At 42.5% G+C, this 14,644-nt stretch overlaps 1 protein-coding gene across 15 annotated transcripts in view; it reads left to right on the top strand.

Moving 5' to 3' along the window:
- PACSIN3 (protein kinase C and casein kinase substrate in neurons 3) overlaps positions 1–14,644 on the top strand; it is a 34,029-nt gene that overhangs the window by 15,805 nt on the left and 3,580 nt on the right. For 11 of the 15 annotated variants that reach the window (XM_083605251.1, XM_083605241.1, XM_083605250.1 and 8 more), the window contains 7 exons: positions 9,205–9,305; positions 9,694–9,850; positions 11,550–11,785; positions 12,083–12,238; positions 12,962–13,137; positions 13,363–13,483; positions 13,898–14,031. In XM_083605251.1, the coding sequence (XP_083461377.1) occupies positions 9,252–9,305; positions 9,694–9,850; positions 11,550–11,785; positions 12,083–12,238; positions 12,962–13,137; positions 13,363–13,483; positions 13,898–14,031 (1,034 nt within the window). In that variant the 5' untranslated portion in view covers positions 9,205–9,251. Of the gene's footprint in view, positions 1–5,078; positions 5,248–7,475; positions 7,665–9,204; positions 9,306–9,693; positions 9,851–11,549; positions 11,786–12,082; positions 12,239–12,961; positions 13,138–13,362; positions 13,484–13,897; positions 14,032–14,644 lie in introns of those variants that run through there. The other 4 variants (XM_083605243.1, XM_083605248.1, XM_083605254.1 and 1 more) reach the window with 4 other exon arrangements.

Genomic DNA, 14,644 nt, shown 5'->3' with positions numbered 1-14,644 from the left:
CCGGCTAATGCTAGCAACATCCTTCCACTTGAGCCCATGAGCTCAGCGCTTTTCAGAAAGTGTCAATACAGTGATGACAATTTAATGCATATAGTGCAAACTTTGTTTTGCAGTTCTAGAATATTGTGACAGAAGCTGCATGGCCAAGAAGGGAGTATAATTCCCACACCAAGATTCTATTTTTCTTATAACACTATCTTCTGTTAAAAATTAATGTAAATATTTGTAATAAAACAAAGTAATGAGGAGGAAGCATTATTTTGCACAGTATTGTGTGCATTACGCAGGCACAATTACTACTGGAACCAAGTGGAAATCAGCAGTGGACCAGTTTTAAGAATTGCCAGCTAACTTCCTTTTTTCCAACAGGGATGTACCACAGTTAGCTCCTCATGCCCATTGTTTTGAAAGGGACATTGGAACACTGTCTTGTTGGGGGGAAATAACACAGTTGCATCCTGCATTCCTAAACATTAAAGCTTTGGCAATGTGGCGAGGAACATAACTGTGCTATAATGTCATATTGTTTCTGTGAGCTGTTGTATGGCTTCAAACAGTCTTTTTTCAATATGTGAAAAAAATAAATTGGCACGTCTGGAAAAACTGTCTAGCTTAACTTTCTCAGATGGTCACTTTTAAGTTGGTTTTGTTTTTGTTTTAAATGGGGGAAGAGTCAGGCAAGCACATCCCACATGCAGCTTGAAGTGGTCCAGAACCCCTTGGTTCTGCTGATCGGCATGAGAGGGTAAATAGATAATGTTATTAGATCAGACTCTGGTTTTATGATGTGCCAAACCTTTAAAGCAGCTGTGGTTGATGGGAGCTGGAGAGCACCAAACATTTGGAAGTCAGCAAAGGCTTTTCTAAAGCAAAATTCCCATATGAAGCATGGGCTAAGCAGATCTGGTTGGTGGCATCTCACTCTAGCCCAGGGCAGATCATAAGGAAGAAAGTGGCATCGTACATGGTTAGAGGCATAGACTGCAGAGGAGTGAAATGTTACTGGCAACTTCTCATCAATCAGTAGGAAGATCCAGATATAAAACATAGAGAGATAATAATAATAATAATAATAATAATAATAATAATAATAATAATAATAATTTATTATTTATACCCCGCCCATCTGGCTGAGTTTCCCCAGCCACTCTGGGCAGCTTCCAATCAAGTGTTAAAAACAATACAGCATTAAATATTAAAAACTTCCCTAAACAGGGCTGCCTTCAGATGTCTTTTAAAGATGTCTGTGTTGCACAGCTGGAAAGTTAAAAGCTTTAGGACCTAATTGGGGGAAAGTACAGTGAGTTGGAAGGGCACCTCCAGAGGCTCACAGAGGCTACGCTTTGAAAGACAGCCATCATTATACTTTTTAGAATGTAGCTCTAAGTACAGTACTTGGGATTTTCAGAGTAGTTACTTCCATTCCACTGGCACTAACCATCCTTCGAATGTTGTTTCTATTTGAGGATTAAATGGTACATTTTGTTTAATGCTGAGAGAGCTTATAAATCAGTTAAATCTACGCTCCTTTCTATGCTGAGGGAAATGTCGTCATCAAGGTTGTTGTTTTTCATAATTTACCATTTATTAAGGAAAATAATAAAACACAGCAAATTAGTAACTATTTGTTATGAATCATGCCAATTTTTGTAAATCAATGCTCATAAAAACGTTCTGGTAACATGTCTGAGCATATCTAAATTCATAGGTTTTTAACTCCATTCTGTACTTTCACTTTAAACAAATTTGAATCAATATCTTAACATCTATCCTTTCTTTAAAAAAAAATTTATTAAAATTTTATTGGTTTACAAAGGTATGCGCAATGTCTCTTTTTTCAAGTTACGTTTTCCATAGGTCAGTTTCATTTGTTGAGACATTAGGGTTACATTAGGAAGAAAAGGGGGGGAGATGGAGGGAGGAAAGGCGAGTGAGGGTGGGGTCGGGAGGCAATGTTTCTATTTTACTTAATGTATGTGTGATGGGTTTTGTGTCAGCGTCGCTTGTGCAGGTTCTCTTTACTATTCGCTTGTGTTTCTTTGCTGGTGAGAGAAGTTGGGGTTGGCCTAAGGTGCGGTTGCTTGTTTGTGATTGGCTGTGTTGAACTTCGTTTTCATGTGTGAGTGGGGTGGTTGTGTTTTTGAATCAGGTTAGCCGTATTGATTCGTATGCTGTTGGTGGATTCTTGTCGTTGTCTTGTTGGGCTGTGTATGTGATAAAGGGGAGCCATACCGGGGTGAAGGTATCTTCTTCTATTTGTCCCCTTGTCAGTTTCAGGTTTTTCATGGATGGTGGGCCATCCCGACTCAACTCTTCCATCTGCTGTTCCCAGGCATGTCTCTCCCCGCACTCCTTTTCCCCTCCCCAACCAAAGAGGCCTCTAAATTCTGCAGAATAGGCTGGTGTACAGCTGTTGGTCTCTAGGGTTCTACTTCTGGATGGCTCTGAACTTTGCCTTTCATGTTGTTTTGGATTTTCTTCTTGGAGGAAGTAATTGAGTAAACTACTTAATAGCAGCAGAAGTGTGAACAATGAATCTCTCCATCATCAAAGCAGAGGAACTGATTACAACGAGTAACAGAAAAATGGAGTTAGAGTAAATACCCCCCCTTTCCTTTCCTTTTGCTCCATTTTGTAATAGCTATACCCCTTCATATTAATGAATCCCAATAAATGTATCTTTGTCTTCACAAAGTTTTTTTTTAAGAGTTTTGTTCTGATATAATAGCTTGGAAGTCCCCCCCTCCAAAATACAGTGGGTACCTTGGGTTACATAACGCTTCAGGTTACAGACTCCGCTAACCCAGAAATAGTACCTCAGGTTAAGAACTTTGCTTCAAGATGAGAACAGAAATCGTGCTCCAGTGGCGCAGCGGCAGCAGGAGGCTCCATTAGCTAAAGTGGTGCTTCAGATTAAGAACAGTTTCAAGTTAAGAACGGACCTCCGGAATGAATTAAGTACTTAACCCCAGGTACCACTGTATAGGGATTATTATATCAGGCAGTGTTCACCTGGCTGGTGCTTTGAAGTGCTGGAACACATTCAGTTGTTCCCCGAGTACATCGGGCACAACTAAAGGGTAAAAATGTATGTTCTGTATGTTAATAATAATAAACAGAGTTGTCTGGTAGTCTGACTGGGAAACTTGCTTGGGTACATGCCTGAAGCAAATATTGAGTGCTACTAAACCTAGAGCAATTTCTACATTACGGAAATAGGTAAAAAAAAAAATAATCCTCTGCACTGAAAAGAACCACGAATCTTCACAGTGAAACAAGTCATCAAACTCTCCAAACTGTAAATAGGATTTGGTGGTCAATATTTTCTTTTTCTTTTCTTTTTTTGCAGTGATTCCTAGTGTAAATAAAACACATTAAATATAGTTCCACAAACTATTTTAAGTCTGTAAATATGTTAAAAATGAAATATCCATTTCCAGTGGGTTGAAAATTATAAATTTTGCCCCATGGTTTGGTGTTTTGTTTTTTGGTTAATGCACAATTTTTCTGCTCTACTTGGCTCCTCTTGTTCCTTGGCTAGGGCACAGTACACAGATTGTGTCATCATTGTTCATAAAAGCACTTGTAATCAATGAGAATGCCATGGCAAATAACAGGAATTCTAAGGGAAACATGAGGAATGCATGCAGTTTTTGCTACTGATCCAGTTATGTCTTTGGTTCAGTTGTTTTAGGAAGAGGTTGAAGAATGTATGAATCATTTGCAATTTATCAATTAGAGAAAAGCCTCACTGTGTTTGTGTTTGTTGTGCTACAGTAGCTTTCCCCCAACCCAGTGCCCTGTAGTCAAAAATAACTGGAAGGCACCAGATTGGGGGAGGCTGCGTTATAACAAGAAAGGTTGGTTTAAATATTGGGGAAACTATCTGACTCTGATGTAAGCTGCCAAATAGAAAGCAGGACAGCCAAGCTCTTTTGAGGCTTGTCTAGAAGTGAATGGATCCTGTCCTCTGAGGGATGGTTTGGGAATGAACTCACTCCTACAACATAGAGACGGGAGGGAGCAGATTGGTTAAATTTATTGAGCTGGAAGTGATCTGGCTTTTATAAGTAAGTTGACATTGAGGTTAGAAATGTACATGACACAAATGGCAAAATGCTTTGAAAGTACTGAAGTACTGTAATACAGCTGATTCATCTGGAGATGAGTCAGGAGAAGTGATACCATTACATATTAAAGTTAAAAATACCCCACCTTCAGCTGATGAGGGTGGTAACAAGCAAATATTTAGCTGTGAGCACATATGCTATAAAATGGTACTATTTAGGTGCTTGGAGAAAGCTGAGGATTTATTCTCTCACCTATTTCTGCATTAATGAATTAATGGTGTCTTTTCCTTTAGATGTGGCACATTTGTTCACTTTCAGAGATAATGAAAGAAAGGTAGAAGCTGGAGAGCTCTAATTTCTCAATTGAGCAATATCTATCTTGTTCCCCCCCTTGGATTGAAGGCAAAATAAAATGTATGGTTGTCTGTAGAACTGCTGTGGACTGCATTCTGAATAAATTGGTGTCTGTTGGCAATACGAATTACAGTATCCTGAAACTAAGAAAATTATATGCTTAATGTTAGAGAAACATCTACGAAGTCATAGCTTTGAAGACGGGCTGGCTAAGCACATAAAGTCTAGTACAGATTTTTGAGGTACAGAAATATATTGGGCCCATATTACCGACTATCAGGAGTACAGAGGAGTGTTGAGTCTTTGATCTGGCAAGCTGGTCTGTTTACATTGGAGACATCCAATATGGTTCCATATGCAGTTATTAACTGCTGGGAGATTTAAGAAGCTGAGTGTCCTGAAATCCCTTAAGTTGACTCTTCTCTGGCTTGCTGTTTTGCCAAGGTTTCTGGTGTGGAAATGTCATCCTGCTTGGAAGATGTGTCAGTTGTGGGACTGGAACACTTAGCTAAATCTTCTCTGAAACTGGATCAGGCATTTGAAATAGGCATAGATTCCAAGGGAGAGGCCGGGAAATGCTCGTTCCTGGCAGCTTTCTCAACCAGGTGACTCTTCCTTAGGGAGTGCCCCCTGGACAAGGAAAAACGCCCATTGCACAAGTGTGCATGCATAGGATTTACTTGCTGCTGTTCAGCACAGGAGCAACAGCTCCTTTGTTGAATACTAGCTTATCAAGCTCCTCTTCAAAAAGAATACTGTGTTTAAAAGCTTTACTGTGCCATAGCTGCAGCCCACAAAGTGAACTTTGGGTCACTCCAAAAATGTGAGTACTAGTGTTTCTTTATGTGTCATCTTAAAGGCCCTATGGATTAACTACAGGTGGCGGCAATGCAAATCTTAAATTTAATCTAAGCAGTACAGGTATTTCCTGTTGCTTTGCTTGTTCCTTTACTGAATAACATGTTTCTTGCTTTTTTGTTTTCTTTGTTATTGGTGTCTGATTTGTATTGCGTGCAATGTACTTTTGTTGGTTTGTTTGATTATATTATATTAAGTCTCAATAATACGTTGTAAAATCTAAACTAAGATTATTTATAATTGGAGTTGATACAGAACAGCCTCTGCTCCTCACCACAAAGTTTGTCATTAGCTCTTGGTGGCTGTTGCTCCGTCACTTGTGCTCACATTCTGGCTAGTATTGTAAGCAGGTCTTCTTGTGACACAAGGTGACAGGGAAGATAGAGAACACAGCGGGGACCTGGAAAGGTTTCTTGTCTTGGAATCCACTTTTCCAGAGGTCTACTGAAAGCTGGCTTTATTCTTGTTTATTTGCAGAATAATTAATATTAACAGTATACTAATGACTGTGGGTAATGTAGTTTCAATGGAGTGATTGAGAAAATATTCCTGAAGTATGAAGAGAAAGTAAGTAATGAGTAGGCAGGGGGTCCTGCAGGTCCTAAGTAGAACTATGTCAGGCTGGATCCCTTACTCCAGTTTGGAAACACTGGAACATGAAATTATCCCAGTTGACAAACCTCATTGGACTTTGATCCCCAAGTCCCGTAAAGATTACCTCTACTAGCTGATGTGTGCTGCGTGTTTGGATGCAACATAGGGTAATAAAATACATTAGCTTTTATCTGGTCACAATAGGTTGGATACCCCGTGGGCAGCTTGTCTATTGGTGTGTGCTGCTGCCAACCACAGAGGCACCGAGTGGTCCTGTTGGTGGAAAAGCTTCAGGTGGTTGCACTTTTCTTAAACTTCCACTCAAGTGCCCAGGCACCACCTGGGTGCATTGAAGGGTGGTGCACAGGGAGAGGTTCTGTTTTCAGTAAACCTATACAGGTGGATAATTTATAGCTAGGTTTCCTGGAATGTGTGGGCATGTGACGACAGCAGTCCATATGTTTCAAAGCTATAGGTCAAATAATTCAAGTAATGAGGAATCCCCCCCCCCTTTAAATTCTGGCTTGTTCTGTGTTTGCCTCCCAACACAAACATTCTCAGCTTTAACTCTAGAAACTGAAGAACTAGATGCTTTAATTTGTTTGATTTGGCATCTTAAAGTCATTTAAATAACCCCTGAGCTGCAAATTCGGGACTACGTTTCTTGTGACTTTGGTGTTACAGAATGGTAGCCTTGGACCTAGAGTTTGTATGTTCAAAAAACAAAAGAAACCCACAGACAGAGAGAAAGTGCTTATAATTTGAGAGGGAGGAGGGTGTTGGAGGGGCACAATTACTATAGTTAGAGAAACTCAATCCACTGTAGAGGAGTTAACCTTTCCCAAACAAGTATATTCAAGTTCTTAAAGTAAAAACAAAATGACTGGGCTACCCCATGGGTCACTCCTACAGTAACGACTTCTTAATTATTACACTCTGGGCTTTCCCTAGTTTAGCTCACAAGGAATCAGCAGTTGTGTAGATGTGTTTAATAACTTAAGTGGTCCCTGTATGAGCATCCCCACATGGTGCTGTGCATAAGTCAATATATATTCTGCCTGCAGAAGTTTGCAGCATTGCTTGGGGCCCAGTTGGAGCAAATCCAGCTGGGTAAACTTCATTTCCTAGCCTTTCAGATAGAAGAAATCACTTGTTGACTCAAATTATGTGGAAGCTGAATTTTGATTGTCCAAAGGATATTTATTGTTCAATGAGTGTTGTTTTTATTTAAAAATGAGATGCATCTTTGAAAACCATAAATAAGTATCATTTTTATCTTGGCTGTAGGATGCCCAGAGAAGGAAGTCAGGCAGATTAATTGGGGCAGGTGGGAGAGCTGGGCTGTGGGCCAGTGCTGCCTGGACAGGAGATCCATGTTTGTGTTGGCTCCTTCCGGTTGGTGAGGAGCTGTTGCTTTGTACAGCTGTCCTGACTGGGCCTTTTCATACCACCCTGATACTTCTAAACTCTGGGGTAATATCTTTTTACAGTAGGACTTGGCATATTTCCAGTATATTTGCTAGAGAGTGACACCTTGGATTGCAGGGGGTAGCTGTTCCTGTTGCTATATTTGAGAGTGCCCCTCCTTAGATCTGCTGAAACTGAGAAGTACACTCTGGGTGAGAGGGTTTTCTTAGTTGTCAGATGCAGTAGCTGTATTTGAGTCAGGCCAGTGAGAATTGGCTACAAAGCTGTGTTGACTCCACATTTTCCAGTGTACTAAGCAAGCACTTTAAGAACCTAGAGACGTCCCTTCCATCCCTTGGTATCTGGCAGCCTTGTGTTTGGGTATGTAAATCTGTAACGAAACTGGGACTCTTAAAACGTATGTGAGAGAAAGTGAGCCTAGTTTGTTGGGACGGAGTCTTTGGGCTTGCTTGGTAGCTGATTTAACTTCCTTGGTGGTCAGGTGAGCTAGGGCTGTTAGAGTTTTCAGTACCTAAACCAGGAGCATGCATTTAAAAAACGCTTTCCCACGTAACAGGAGAGGGCCGATGTGGCAACATAGCAGTGGCTTAATCTCCTTCTGTTTGGGTGCCAGTTTTTCTCTTAAGGATCTCTCGGAGCATTCAGTATCATGGAAACTATTGCCACAAGCGTTTGAAGGGCGGATGAAACCCAGTCCTTTGTGCCATGGGAGCTCTGCCTTGCCATGGGAGCAAGTTGGATACCTTTCCAGGGTGTGGGGCAGCTTTTTATAGCAAGGAATGTGCAAGAGGCAATGAGCAACAGTCAAGTATGTCCATCAGTCATTAACCATGAGCTAACTTTTATAATGAGCTATGATAATGGAATCCTCCTGTCACCAAAACAGGCTGTGTAGGGTGCCTGGGAACCTCTATTTTTGCTGTATACATTACATGCATGCCAGCTGAGACCACTGACACAGTCTTACTAGAATTGTAGTGACTAGATAAGCATGTGTATATTACCGAGTGAATATCTAGGAAAGTGAGACCGAGGAAGTGGTTTTAGGGTAGCATGACCAGTGCACCAGAACAAAGCTATAGGACAGAGCACAAGAGGTGGGGGTGCCAGGTGCCACTAAAATTTGAGAGCCCAAAGTCTGCCACTGGAGGCTGCTAGGGTGAAAAGTGAGCAAATGCACTACAGTGTAGCCACTCGTGTGGTGGTAAGATATAACTATGGTCTGCTTAAACCCAAGAGCTCAAGCGCTGACAATATTATTTTGTTCTGTTAAACAGCTTGGTAAGTTCTTTTCCTCCCAGAAAGGGAACAAACAAAAGTCCTTTGATAATACCGTAAGAATCAAGGCAGTCTGCAGAACCTTGGAGATTGACTGATGACATTAGCTTTTTGTAGGCAATGTAGTAATTTTGAATATTTCATAGGGGCTTGGATGTACTGAAATGACACATCTAGTCCCTTAAAAATCTATATACAGTGTTCCTCAGTGGATTCAGCTGTTGCAGGAGCAGCTTCCAGATTTCTCCCCTGGGACAGAGATCCCTTACCAGAGATGCCTCCCACACTCCTGACTGTGAACTGAATTGGAAAAGTAGGCAGCTGGGGTGAATGTGCCTTTGCACACTTGGGCATGTCCCAGTCTGGCCCTAACCCAACTCCTCCCAGCATTACGGAAAAGACTTGTCCTGTAAGTACTTTGTGCTACTAGTGGTACTTGTATGTGAAGATTCCCCCACAAGGAACCAGAAGGCCTACCTCATTCTTGTCCCTGTAGATAGTGACCAACATTCCTATATAATGGGGCTAGCCTGTTTGGGTTTGGATGACTCTCTCCTTTTCAGTGTCTCATTGGAATTGCCATGTTCTTCTACATATACAGTTATTTTGCTTTTCTTCCCAGCTGCTCCAAAATCTGCAAAAATTCTCTGCTGCAAGGAAACCAGAGTGATGTCATCAGAAGATGATACTGGTGGGGAGGCACCCAGTGGCAGTTTCTGGGAGGTAAGAGAGGGCAAGATGGAAATAAAAGGGTTCCCCTTTGTCTAGAGTCACATAGGATGTGCTAAGAAATACTACATCAACCTTGGTTTCAGTACCTCCTGGCAGAGAAGTACTGACAGCAAGCCTAGGACAAGTTGTCATTGGATGCCCCTTTTTTAAATGGTTCCACGATCCTTAGTGCTGAATAATAATAATAGTCCCAGGAATGTGTCCATAACAGACAAGCCAGTTACCGCCCCGCCTTCCTTGCTCCAGCTGAGAATTTGGGTGGGGTCCTGGGATGGGAGTGAACCTAGAGCTCAGAAGCCTTCAAAAGGCTTGCCTGTTCTGCCTAAAGATATATCTGAGATGTGTGCAAGAATGACTGATGGTGTTAATCTAATTTCAGCCTGGCAACTACAAGCGGACAGTGAAGCGGGTGGATGATGGCAGCCGGCTGTGTAACGACCTTGTCTCCTGCTTCCAGGAGCGAGCCAAAATTGAGAAGAGCTATGCACAGCAGCTAACAGACTGGTCCCGCAAATGGAGGACTGCTGTGGAGAAGGGTACGGTACAGAAAGCACATCACTCAAGATGGAACTCCTGTCTCTTTAGGGAGGAGGAGGAGGAAAACCCCAACACTCTGAGTTGGCTTGCCCCCTCAGCTAAGAGTTAATGAAATAGAGGTGCTGACCTGGCAACCATGAGCAAGATAACATCGTATTTTGGGGTTAGGCAGGGAAAACAAAAAGTTAATAAATTTGGAGAGGAATGTTTAAGGGGGGAGAGAGGACAGAAACCTTTCCAGATGTAGCAAGGATATAGTAAAGGATTAGATTTAGTTTGAAGTGTATTATGGGAAAAACTTTTTGGTTTTCATGTTTGTTCTTCTAAGTGTCAGTATAAACATTTTTCTAGTATTAAAGACATAACATAGTTTAATTGACATGTGGCTGGTATGCTCTATATTTCCCCCTTTTTTATTTACCTACCCAGCAAATATTTAACTTTTTATTTGTTGGGTTATTGTGTGGTTAAAATATATTTTTTTAATAAAAGAAAATAAATGTGTTATTTGTTCCATTTTCCACTACTGTTGTTATGGAGGAATCTGCTCAAATTAATTATCATACAAGAAATGGCTTTGTTAAAACAAGTAAAGCTGATGAAGGACTTTAGTTTTGTGGGAATGCCCTCAGAAAGTCTGTGGCAGGGGTGAGGTCTCTGCAGCCCACTGGTCAGATTTGGTCCTCGAGGTCATGTTCCCCAAACCACACCCACCTGCCCCCATATGTGACAACAGCTGTGGGCCAGATAGAGACACAACTCTATCAGCTGTGTGACCAAGTTCTCTGTGGAGAACTCAATCATGCAGGTGATCTCTGCAGAAAGCATGGTTGAAGTCACTTCCCTTTAGCTGTTGGACACTTGAGTTCAAACCTGCTTGATTGGCTGCATGACCCATGGAGCTGATCCCTGAAGGAGGCAACATTGCAAGCCTTAAACTTGGTACTTTGCCAAGCATAGGGTTGGCAACACCCCTTGTGCTGTGGTTCACAAGATACTTTGACAGGTGAGTGGGGCAGCTGCCTCACAGGTGGGTTGATCCACCTACCACTCAAAAGTTGGCTTGCGGAGTGGGGGCATGGATAACCATCTGACCTACTGGGCCAAAACGATTCCCCATTCCTCGTCTATAGGATAAATTCTGAGGGGAAGACAATTCTACTTTCATGGCTTTCAGCTACTGTCCCATTAACTGAGTGCTAAGTGCCACACAGGTCTGAAGAATTCATCAGCCCACAGAATCTGGTCAACAGAAAGACATGTAGGAGGAGCAGAGGAGCAAAAAGTAACCTGGCACAGTGTACTGGGAAGGCTATGTGTGATGGTAACAAGTAGGCGATGAGAGACTTGGGTGCAGGTTGGAGGACTGCCAGTACAACTCTGGATGATCATTTCTTGGATTATAAAGATGGGGAGTCAATCAAATCTTTATGCAACAGAGACTGAGCAGAAGTTTGTTGGCACACACTCTACTTGCAGTTACCTAGGGTTGAGCTCAGCAAACTTTCTGTAGGAGGCAAATGCACCGCCTCACACTACTATCAATATGTGTTCCTCCCACGCAGCTCTTTCTTTTTGAGCAGTAAATGTACTTTTGAGATAGATGACTTTGGTAACAAACAAAGCCTGGTTTCCAAACCTGGTTCCTTCTGTACTTGCATAATTACGTTGCCATGTCATCTTTGTTGGTTCATCTAGGCCCTCAATATGGCACACTGGAAAAAGCCTGGCATGCATTCCTGACAGCTGCAGACAAACTTAGTGAGATCCATCTGGAAGTACGGAACCGCCTGGCTGCTGAAGACTCGGACAAGATTAAGGCCTGGCAGAAGGAAGCCTACCATAAACAGATGATTGGTGGCTTCAAGGAGACAAAGGAAGCAGAGGATGGATTCCGCAAGGCCCAGAAGCCCTGGGTGAAAAAATTGAAGGATGTGAGTAAGAAGTTGCAAGCAGGAGATGGGGGAATAAACAGACTATCAAACATCTCGATAGGCACCCTTGGAATTATTTGATTAATCAGCTTTATGGTCTGGGACTTAACAGATGGCAAAACAGCTCAGTCAGCCTATTGTTCAGCCTCATGTTGCTGGTCATAGGTTAGGCAGTGTTGAGATGTAAATTGTACTTTGCTGCTTTCCTGCCACTTCCTCTTGAATACAGCTGCTTGTCTCTGTATGTGATGGGAAATAACACTGCTGATACATTATTCCATATAATATCTCTGTTAGGTGGAAACTTCAAAAAAGAATTACCATAGTTCTCGTAAGGAGGAAAAGACGGCACAGACACGCGAGAATCATGCCAAAGCAGATTCCTCTGTATCGCAGGAGCAGATGCGTAAACTGCAGGAGCGTGTCGAGAAGTGTGCTCAAGAAGCAGAGAAGGTAGGTAATGTTGGAAGGTGGTACTTTGGCCATTGACTCTCTTAAGATGAGGGAGAGTCCTAAAAGCAGGAACAAAAATCAGGGTCTTTTCTGTGGTGGCTCACCTGCCTATGGAATGGTGCCAGGGAGTAGTTAGGCAAGCTCTGTCACAGATCTCTTGTAAGCAGACTTTTCAAAGCTTTTTTAGAATGACCTTTAGAGATTGAAAGGCGATGGCAGCAATTGCTGGTTTTGTTTTATTTTCATGTTTGAATACAGTATGATTTCATAGTTGTATAATTGTTTTGTTTTGAAAAGCATTTTACTGTTTGTAAACTGCTTTGTTAGATAACCAACCAGAAAAGTGGCATGGCAGTTAAAAAAATTAAATACAAGAAACAAACTTTATTTTGGATCTTTGTCACTGACTAAATTCTGTGGGTGGAGAGGCAGCCCAGTGCTTCAATGGGTAGCCCTTTAAGCAGATGGGCCATTGCCCTTGGCTGCAATATTTGCTGCCTCCTAACCAGACAGAGAACTCAGAAAGCATCAAGGCCCCGTAGAGCCCCTAAACTGAATGGTGCTCATGGAAGAGAACTGTAGAAGTCAATTACTATACTCTCATTCAACTGGTGAAACTAAAAGAGCAACCAGCAAGAAACATGGGTCCCACCTCGGTCCCAGTACTTCTGAGCATTATAGGCAGTCAACAGCTCACAAATGTTTTGTTTTGGTTCCCTGCAGTGCAAGGATCAGTATGAGAAGATGCTGGATGAGCTCAATCGCTACAACCCTCGGTATATGGAGGACATGGAACAGGTCTTTGAGGGCTGTCAGGAAGCAGAATGCAAACGGCTGTGCTTCTTCAAAGAGATGTTCCTGGATCTGCACAACCATCTGAACCTGTCTACCAATGATAGGTGTGTGTGTGTGTGTGTGTGTGTGTGTGTGTGTGTAAGTAAAAGAGGGCTTCTCTGCCCTTATTGCATCCTATGGGATGAGAACTATTTAAGGTGTTTTTGCCCTTGGAAGGCTACATCTCCTGGTACTGTAGGAACATATTTCTGTTTGTCCTTTCCTACATGCCTATGTAGCTTTCCAAACAGAGTCCCTTATGCTTGTTGTGTGTTTCTTCATGCCTGCAGCTTCCATGCACTTTACCGGGATTTGTATCAGGGAATAATGGCTGCAGATGACCAAGAGGACCTGAAGTGGTGGCGTCAAACCCATGGACCAGGCATGGCTATGAACTGGCCTCAGTTTGAGGTAAGCCATCCCTCTCTGGTGGGAAATACTAGGGAACTTGCCCCCTTTAGGTTGTAAATTAAGTCGTGTCTCGTATCATCCTGCTGAAATCAGCACTCACCACTATTTCTCTATGGAACAGAAACGAGATGCATAATATACCTGGCATGATAGGAACATGCAAAGCTACCAGCCCAGAGTATTTGTCAATCTAACCAAATATTGACTACTCTGCACTCCAGGGTGAAACCTGTTCCATTTTTAGTGGCGTTGTCTGGGATCAAACCTGGGACCTTGTTCTGCAAATAAGCAAGAAGTGCCCCTCCACATAAAGGATGTCCATTGTCTGTGTTGGATTGGGGGGGAAGAGGAAGCATTCAATTAATCTTCTGAAATATTTTTGGAACTAGGGACTGATAACTTCCTCCCCTCTAGGAATGGTCTTTGGAGACACAGAGGCCAATCAGCAAGAAGGAAAAAAGTGGGAAAAGCGGTGAAGATGTGACTTTGACTAGCATTGTGCCTGCAGGTGATGGTGTGAAACAGACCCCTACACCGACAAAGCAAAGGCAAGTTGCAACCTGTAACACTCGGGTTCTGGAGCAGAGAGGGCAGTGTTATTGCAGGATGGCTGACTCACCAAAAATGGGTATAGCAATACCTTCCGCTTCCCTTTGAGAATATGAACTCCCATTAACAAGAGCATACAGAGGCTAGGCCCTTTCAAATTTTGAGATAAATGTCATAGTCTGATGGAATGCAGGGCTGTTGTTAGACCTGCTGGAAGGGCAGAAGCTATGACTGGCACTGTGCCTCTCCTCTGTCCCGCGCTGATGTAGCTCTGCCTCTGCTTGTTCCACCCATTAGTCTCAGAGTGAGGACGCTGGCAGGATTTTCCTCTCCAGCTGTTGCTGATCTCAGGGAAAGAAGAAGATTCCTCCAGCTGCAACAAAGGCAGTTCTGGATTCTTGATTTGCATCTGTTCACTATGAAGAGAGATGTCAGCTAGCCAGGCCCTTCTTACTCAAACACAGTTCATGTTAGTTCTACAGTGAAGTTGGTAGATAGCAAACATTCTGGCTTTCGTAGCTGGGTGCTTTGCATTCAAAACCCGACCAGATGGCATACTGAGCATGCTGGTCCAGTGGCTGTTGGCACAAGATTACAAAGAAGGAAAAGACA

This window comes from Podarcis filfolensis (assembly GCF_964270895.1).
Source record: "Podarcis filfolensis genome assembly, chromosome: 1".
NCBI classification, from domain to species: Eukaryota; Metazoa; Chordata; class Lepidosauria; order Squamata; family Lacertidae; genus Podarcis; species Podarcis filfolensis.
The sequence above is the reverse complement of the archived record's forward strand: the minus strand, read 5'-3'. Positions and strand labels throughout refer to the sequence as shown.